The sequence below is a fragment of the Apaloderma vittatum genome, unplaced genomic scaffold (assembly GCF_000703405.1).
Source record: "Apaloderma vittatum isolate BGI_N311 unplaced genomic scaffold, ASM70340v1 scaffold12700, whole genome shotgun sequence".
Taxonomy (NCBI): domain Eukaryota; kingdom Metazoa; phylum Chordata; class Aves; order Trogoniformes; family Trogonidae; genus Apaloderma; species Apaloderma vittatum.
This window is the reverse complement of record NW_009692957.1, coordinates 17649-26299: the sequence shown is the minus strand read 5'-3', so window position 1 is coordinate 26299 and position 8651 is coordinate 17649. Positions and strand designations below refer to the sequence as shown.

General features: G+C 49.9%; 2 protein-coding genes across 2 annotated transcripts in view; both read left to right on the top strand.

Annotated features, from left to right (window-relative positions):
- The window catches only part of LOC104278632 (ceramide synthase 4-like), a 19571-nt gene extending 17024 nt beyond the window's left edge, over window positions 1-2547 (top strand). The window contains exon 10 of the mRNA XM_009875695.1: window positions 2219-2547. Within this exon, the coding sequence (XP_009873997.1) occupies window positions 2219-2410 (192 nt within the window). The 3' untranslated portion in view covers window positions 2411-2547. The remainder of the gene's footprint in view (window positions 1-2218) is intronic.
- Window positions 2548-6509: 3962 nt separating this feature from the next.
- Window positions 6510-8651, top strand: part of LOC104278881 (ceramide synthase 4-like) — a 9825-nt gene continuing 7683 nt past the window's right edge. The window contains exons 1-3 of the mRNA XM_009876031.1: window positions 6510-6676; window positions 7740-7857; window positions 8269-8387. Of these exons, the coding sequence (XP_009874333.1) occupies window positions 6510-6676; window positions 7740-7857; window positions 8269-8387 (404 nt within the window). The remainder of the gene's footprint in view (window positions 6677-7739; window positions 7858-8268; window positions 8388-8651) is intronic.

Below are 8651 nucleotides of genomic sequence, written 5' to 3'. Positions count from 1 at the left end.
CTTCTCCGGATGCAGCCCGGGAAGGGCGAGGGCACGTTGCTGTCCCGTGTTCGACTTGGTGTCCACCAGCTCCTCCAGGTCCTTTTCTGCCGAGCTGCTTTCCAGCTTAGTGTCCCTCAGCATGCACTGGTGCGGGGAGTTACTATTCCTTCCCAGCTGCAGGACTTTGCATTTCTTTCAGGTGAACTTCACGAGCAGAGCTGCAGATGTCCACAGAGTAGATATTTCTGTCTAAACTAGATACCTGAACTCTTTTTGTAGCAGCAGGCATGCCCAAAGCAGAATCCATTCCGGATTGCACGGGTAGTGCTGTTCATCTCCCTCAGTCACAGAGCAACCGGGGGTGAATGTCTGAGTTGCGAGTGTTTAAACTAAAGTGAAATGCATCCCACGCTTTCTGAGTGTGGTATTTGCTGCGAGACCAAACTGCTGCTCAGCATGAAATTCTTCCCGAAATCAAAGACTTCATCCATATTGTCCTCGTTTTCTTGATCTGCCTTCCCTTAAGGTAGCACGGAGGAAATTACTTGCGAATTAGGAAACAAACTTAGCAGGGTGGAAAATGAAGATGCAGCTGAAGATGCCCTTTTATTGTTGTCCTAATTCTAGTGTGGGCTGAATTACAGTGTAAAATGCTGAGGTAATAAAAAGGCTTATTAGAAAGAAATGAACCACCAGGGAGAAAAATACTGAAACATACCCAGAATGTTTCCTATTTTGCCTAAAAATCATCTGCCACATTTTATGCAAAAATATATTTGAGAGCTTTCCATATTGAGTCGTGAATAGCAAAGAAAAATCAGGCTGAACAGATCTGTTTCAGTGATGACGTTTGGTAGCCCAAAGCAGTATCAGCAAGAATACAGGACATTCTTACTTGAGAGCCATGAAATTCTTGCTCCATTCAGAAGTTCACATTCTTCTCCTGGGCCTTTCTGATCTCCACAGTTTTCCTCACCGGCTGCAGGATTATCTGCACAACCTTCTCACACGATGTCCCCTAACCTCCCGTAATGAGAACTCAGCCTAAATCCTGAAGTATGAGTTTCATCCCCTCATACATGCAGCCTCAGACACATCGCTGTCATTCAAGCAGCTCCGTAGTTCCTTTGTGAATCTTGCTGGGTTTAAGGCACCAGCCACATCCTGTGGACCGTTGGTTACCATTTGACCTTACGCTGCAGATCAGTACTCCTGCATAGTTCCTGAGCTGCCAGCTCCACGACACGAGGTCCAGGTTGTTCACAGAACGTAGCATCTCCTACTCACGTTGTCTGAATTCAGTTCAAGTTTAGATTCTCAGGAATCCTGCCTGTATTTGAGTGTAGTCATCTCTAGACAGAGCAGCAGGCCAAACAGACTCCTTCATGTGATCCAAGAGATATCCCCAGAAGAACAGAATACGTGGAGACTACAGGTGTCTGTGTAGCAACTGGCATGTCCCTGAGAAGTTTCCAAAGCTCAGGTCATGGAAAGTTTTTGCTACTTTCCCTCAGAGCACCCTTTCCATCAAGGAGTGATGCTAGGAATGCGTCCCCAGTTTTGGCATCTTGTATTGCAGAGTAGAAACAGCCTGGGAAGCCAGCGAGGCTGCTTTTCCTAAGCTCTCATTTTATTACATAGTTTCTTCTTTGCCTTCATTTTAAGGCAATGAATTAAATATTTACAGACGTGGATTACAGATCTCTCAGTCAACAGCGAGAAGACAAAACTGAACAGAAAACTGAACATAATCAGAATTGAGCGGCTTTGTGCTGAGCCGTTGGTTTGGTTGAAAGCAATGCTTTCAGACTGTCCAAAGCGGTGTGCTCAGCCTCCAGCCACCCAGGCCAAACGTGGTCAGAAGCTCTCTCCTTGTCACTCTTGGAAAATGTGAAAGGGCTCGATGAGCTGTCTCCCCCCATCCTTCTTCCCCACGCTGGTGATCTCTTCGGTCTCACACGGTTGTCCTCAGTCCTGGGCTGCTGTGGTTTGGTGCTCCTTCTCAACCTGTACGGTAGTTCCTAAGGTTTATCAGGACCACAGCAAAATTCCACTGAGACTGAAATCAAAGAGACAGGGAGAGTCTCATCTCCAAAGGTGCTGTAAAAGCTGAAAGGACACGGCAGAGCTGCGTGCTGAGGGCGAGCGGCTGCAGGAGGAGGTGAAGGTTTAGCTCGCGCTGCTTCTTTTGCAAACTTCTGTGTCTGTGTTCCTTCTCCTTTACATGTTTCCGTAGATGGAAAAGGACATGAGGAGTGACACGGAAGAAAGTGACAAGGATGAAGAAAGAGAAAAGGTTAGGGAGAAGGAGAAAAATGGGATCACGTATTTCAGTGACGTCACAAGTAACAATTGTATCCAGAGGAATGGGTCTGAGCCACTGAACAACAGAACCCAGCTCACCAACGGCCACGTCAAGGAGAGATAGCGGCTCTTCACGCACTTCTGGTCTTTCATGAATCCAGTCTATAGAAACAGATTTGCTCTTTGTGTAGATAAAATGGAGTGCAACTGCAGTATCATAGCTGAATTCCTGCTTCCCATAAACTAAGTGTTCATAGTCAGTGATATTTGAAGGAAGTTTTTGGTCTTTCTTCAATAAAAACTTACTATAGTTCATAAGCTTGAAGCAGATAGAAAGGGATCAAAGTGGTTTGACTTGTATTAGACTGTGCCATAGTTGTTGTTAAATGTTTTAATCTTGAAAAATACCTTAAAAAAAAAAGGGGAGGGAATAAACTCTAGCAATGTTGAGTCTTAACACCTAATGTTTCATAGGAATCTGTTCTGGAGGCCCTGGCCTGTTGCCACTCAGGATTTTGGCTAACAAGTGTGAGACTCTAAATCTTAATGTGGGGACACCTTTCTCAAGAAGACGGTGCCCCATATACACTCAGAAAATTAAAACTGAGCATAATGGAATGAAAGTTTTGGAAAGACATAGGAGAAAACATTTTCTTCTTGAAGGAAATGATACTGTGTGCCACCTGACTGGTTTTGTAACACTGTGCATCTCGGTCCCTTCTCTTGTCGGTTTATTGGCACAAAGGTGCTCCAAAGCCCAGATTGGAGAGAGTACCCTCCCAAATTGTAGTTGCAGGAGCCGGAAAATCCAGGCAGCTGTGTCTCAACTGTCAGGTGATCCTTTAAACCTGTCTTGGAAGGAAATGTGGTAAGAAGGGAGGTGACACGAAACTAGAAGACAACACTGATTAAGCGCTCATGTTTTCACCTGGTGTGATTGACACAGTGGGAAACGTTCACAGAGTCAGCCCATGGTGAGAAGGGAATAATTCCCCCTATCCTCAGAGGAAAAAGGATTGAACCTGATGGAATAATGCTTTAACGTGGCCTTCTAACTCTAGGGCCTTTGCCTAGGTGTGTCAAAAATAGCAAGTGTAAAGCAAGAGTCCGTGAAGTCATGATGCAATTCTGATTCAGTTTGTTTCGATGTCCTGTATCTTATATCCTGTGTAGTCTTAAACTTCGCATTCTGTAATCCCGTGAAAGAGTTAAATTAGTATAACATGAGTTTCTGCTTTATAGAACAATCTTGGACACCAGAGTATTACCAGAATGACAGTGTTGGGTGCAGGGACTCACCAAGGCCATGCAGACACTTCCCTCTGTGTGCCCAGTAAGGACCAGTGCTAACTGGGGGGGCATATGGACCAAGGAAGTGCCTTTGAGGAAGTGCTCTACATGTTTAAAGTTAAAAGGCAAGTGACAGCAGAGCACAACAGGGTTTTCAGTAATCCCCTCCATTTGCCTGAGATGTGACTGAGAGCGCTTGGATCTGAGCTTGTGTGTGCTCGTCTTAAGTTTCGGTCAAAATACATTGAAGAATTTCAGAGGGGAAAAAGTGGTTCCAGCACGAGTGATTCCAGGACAGTAACATTCTCTGGGAAGAGAGCACCTGTTCCTGCACTGGATTTAAATCTGTATTTGCTGAAGGTAGTTTGTCTCAGAAACCTGGAGCTAATTCCGAGCTCAAAGCACGTTCTGTCAGCTGTCCTCTTTCCTTAATCTGGGTCTGCAATCTTGCCACTCCTCTGCAGGTGATGCATTTGGGAGAGATGGTTGTTTATCATTTTGTACTACTGATTGTAAACGTTCTTTATAAATTACTTTTGAAAGGTTTGGTTGTCTGGGCTCTTTTCTACTTCTTCAGCCAGCAGGAGGTAGCCTGGCTGGTCGCACCTCACGGGTGAGATGAGGAGACACATGTGGGTGCTCTCGCCAAGGTCGGTGCAAACCCAGGACATGCAAACCCAGGACCTGCAGCCGTACTGGGTCACGCCAGCAGAGAACTCGGCTGCCTGATTTGTCTCCTGACTGGTAAAGCTGCGCTTGGCCCTGGACCAAGAGGCGCTTTGGCGATGCCCACCCTGGAGCGAGGGGCCGGCCGGGTTATTGCAAACTGCCGGGGCAGTGGCAAAGTCCAAGGCTGCTGCACCAGGGAGATGCTTGGACTTGCAGGGATAGGAGGAAGGAAATTAATGTCTGTTGTTTTCCATGAAGTTTTAGAAGGCTGGGGAAGGTCCCTGTTGTAAAATCACACGGGTACTTCCCAGAGACTGCACAACACGCTGTGGAGCCAGTGCAGACCTATGTTGATGCCTGATGAATTTTATCCTCGGGGCTTTGCTGTCCCCCTGAAGATTGAGATAAGCTAATTATGAGGCAAATCTGGTTCTTGTCAAAGGGAACATCAGTGATTCAGGAGAGCTGTTGGACTTGATTGAGAGCTAGAGTGGTGCTTTTAGCCCAGGGAGCTGAGCGTGACAGTCATGAGTCACTGGGGCAGATCAGCTGCCAAATTTGTGCTCTTACCATTGACTTGCCATGGCGTAAAGCAGCTCTGTGTGTAATCAGCTTCGTCCCCATATTGTTCCACCTCCTCTCTTTACTGCTCCAGTGCTGGGAAGCTTTTTGAGTGCTGTGATAGTATTTATGGATGTAGTGTATCAAGTCCCTCCACACTAGGGGTATCATAGCCCCAGCAGAGAGAGGCTCTTGTAGGGAACTTGCAGCAAGGCTGTCACTTTGCTGAAAAACCAGCAGGTCAGAGGGAGCGCTGGGCACAGCACTGGCATCTGAATCTATTTCCCCTGTATTTTTATCACCCCGTGTGCAGAGAAGGTGTGCATCATGCGGTGCGTGCATCTCGTAATGTTAGCAAGCAGCTGTGGGAGGTGAGGTGTCCGGCTCCAGGTGAGCTACGAGAAAAAGGATGTTCAGTGGTGCTGCCGGGCGGATGTGCGGTGGGTGAGTCAAGGACTGGCAACGCGTCGCCTCCATGGTGAGATCTGGCCATGCTAGCCCAAAACTGGGGCTGGTGTGAATCTGCTGACTCCAGCAGACGTGGACATCTAGTGCTGGTTTGGATCTGCTTCCAGAGCAGTTTGGCCCAGTTATTCCCTTCCCCCTGCGTACTCTTAGGAAACATCAGAGATGCACGTCCACCACGTTTTTCCGTTCAGACACGTGCACCCAAGGGGATCTTGGATGGCTACATTCTGAAGACATCACTTTTCTCACTTGCATGTATACAACAGACACAGAGCCTGCAGGTAAGGGCATCCCTAAGATCGGCGAGGTGGAAAGCGCCTGTAACTTCAGCAGATAAATGTGAACATGCCAAGAAATATCTTGAGAAACAACTTGAAAGGCCGTACTGATCTCTGAAACAGGAGTCACAGATAATCGAGGAATATAGCATGAACGCCGAGACAAGATCGGGCTAGAGCCAAAAAATGCCGTGAGCTGCCTGCACAGGAGGTCCCTGCTTAGAAGCTGAGAGAAGGTCCAATACCCGACATCCTGCTGAGACCAGTGTGATAAAAGTCATAAGTGATGGAATTTGTAGAAGAGCATATGAACATAATATTGTGATGTTAAGAGCAGCCAAACTGATTCTAAAGTTAGCGCTTCAGAGTAGTTTTGGGGAGCCGCGTATCAACAGTGCTCAGTGTGTGATTGTTCAAAGTGCAAACAGGGTGTGGGATGTTGCTGGGCAGGATGGAGGAACCTCAGCCGAGACTGCTGGGGCCCTGAGGGTGCCAAAAGATCTTAATGGCTGTGGCCAGTCTCACCTGAGGCCTCCGTCCACACCCTCTGCCAGGTGTCAGAGCTGATTAGTAGGTGAGAAGCAGCCTGAGAAGGAAAAGGCTGATAGAAAGAGGAGGGTGGAAGAGAGAAGCCACTGCTGTTATTGTCACCAGAGGGGCACTTAGTCACGTGTGCAGCAGAGTGTGACTGAAGTTCCCCACCTCCCTGACACCCACTGAGTTACTTTCTTGTACTGGGACATCTTACCCCACCTTCAAGCTCATGGGCAGGTCAGGACAAGCGGTGCTATTGCAGCTGCTCTGAAGTCATACTCCCAGGATCAAGGGAGAGGTGGGGAGCGTGAACGATGAGCTCTTGAGCTGGGAGCCCTGGTTCCGGAGCGAACTGTGTGCCCTGTTGCCGCCTGCTTGCTCAGTCCTGGAGCTCTGCTTTCTGTGCCCACCGTCTCAGCCAGGATGGGGCTGTCCGAGGGGTTCTGGCACCATGAACACTGGCTGCCGCCTGGAGCTACCTGGGAAGACATGAAAGAGTCTGCAGACATACACTACCCACAGCCTCAGGACCTCTTGTTCTGCATCCCTGGTGCCCTGCTCTTGATCGTCATCCGATGCATCTTTGAAAGGTGAGTGCAGCAAATCTGCTCCCTCCCGTGCTGGTTGCCACCAGGGTTTTGCAGGGTTGCTCCAGGCTAATCTTTACCCACCTCCTGACCACTACAAAGTGGACAGGGGTTTGTCCCCCGCAATACAGAATCTCTCCACCTCTTGTGGCAGCTCTTTGCCCTCTCTCTCGTACCAGCAGGTGTGGAAGGACAAGCCTGTCACTCGGTCCCACATCAGCTGTGGGTGCAGAGTCCCTCTGGGGAGAGGCCAAGGGGCAGCTTGCAAGGCAGAGAATGGATGTGCTGGGTACATCAGTGTTGGGAGCCCCCAGCTCAGCTGGATCCTAGGGGATGCTCCCAAAGGTGCTACATGAGACCCAAGTCTTGGCACAGAGGCAAAGGGAGGGGATTATCCCAGCTTCTGGAGCTTACTGTGGGACCGTTTTGCTCACACCACTTGCCTGGCTTCCTAGAAACAAGATTTTAGAAAAGAGTGCCTCCCACTTGCCTTGCTGGGGTTTCCCGTAGGACCCAGCATATCCCCACTGGCTCTGCCCTCGCCTCCCGCTGCAGCTGCTGGTCGGGTACCCTGGGCACAGAGCACGAGACACTGGGACACTTAGAGCCTGGTTTCACAGCATGATCTGGACTGCTAGGGAATGGAAAGGGGACCAGTATGCACTCCGACACAGAGAAATGCAAGGCGTCTCGGGGCCTCAGCAGAAAAATTAATTATTGCTTACTGTGCAGTTGTTACTGTTCTCTTCACTGCACGTCCAGCATTCCTCACCGTCGCTTTGGTGCTTTTACGCTTCTCTTGAGAAAGAGCATTGACCTGATGGAGGGACAGGGCACGGACGCGTGCCGCTGGAGCAGTACTGGGTCCCTTGGTCTGTGCATGTGTACCTGGGGCAGTGCCAGACCCCTCGGGCTGGGGCTGTGAGCACCCGGAGCCACGTTGGGTGCTGGTGCGGTGCAGCCACGCACAGGATATGATGCCGGCAGGATCTTGCTGTTGGCTGACCCTGGCTCACAGCGCAGGGACACGCGTCCTCTCGTGGCTGAACTCTCTTTCCTCTTGCAGAACCGTAGCTCTGCCCTTGGGCAGGAGGTTGGGTGTGAGGGACAAGCTGAGGCCCAGAGTTCAGCCCAACGCCACGCTGGAAGGCTTCTACGTTCTGCTGGGCAGGACCCCAAAGGAGGTGAGTGTCCCCGTGTGCCACGAGCCTGGGCGAGCAACAGATACCCCAGCCCAATCAAACCAGCCTCATGGGCAAAGCAGTTACTTCTGACCACCAGAGATGGAAAAAATGTATTTGGATTTTTATAGCAAAGATACTGAATCCCACTGTGTACCACTGGCAAGCTATAACCAGGGACAGCCTGTGCTTACTTCCAAACCTGCATTTAAGTAGGGCTGAATTGGAGTTTTATAATGGCCAAAAGTATTTGAGAGCTCACAAATGCCGGCAGAGCTGATTTCTTTTCCAAAGAAGGATATTCTTTGGGGAAGTGTGGACCCGCAGCAGTAGAGGCACGTGCAGAAATGCAGCTCTTCCACCCACAAGCAGCCTTGGGCAGGACACATCCTTCTCCCCTGCTCTGTTTTCTAGGGGGACCTGATTTCACTGGCCAAGCAAAGTGACCTGCCCGTCAAAAAGGTGCAGACCTGGTTCCGGCACCGGCGGGCTCAGGACCGGCCCAGGCTGACAAAAAAGTTCTGTGAGGCAAGGTAGGTGGGCCAGCAGCGGCTTTTGGTGACGGACACTTCCAACAAGGTCTGCACATCGTCCCTGTGCCTCTGTCTTTAGCCCCAGACACACACCCAGAGGTGCCCGCTGCCACCCAGGGCTGCGGGAGGAGACTTTGTACCAGGCGGCTGGAGATGAGCCAGCAGGGTGCCCAGGTGGCCAAGAAGGGCAACGGCATCCTGGCTCGTATTAGCAATAGTGTGACCAGCAGGAGCAGGGGGGGGATTGTACCCCTGTGCTCGGCC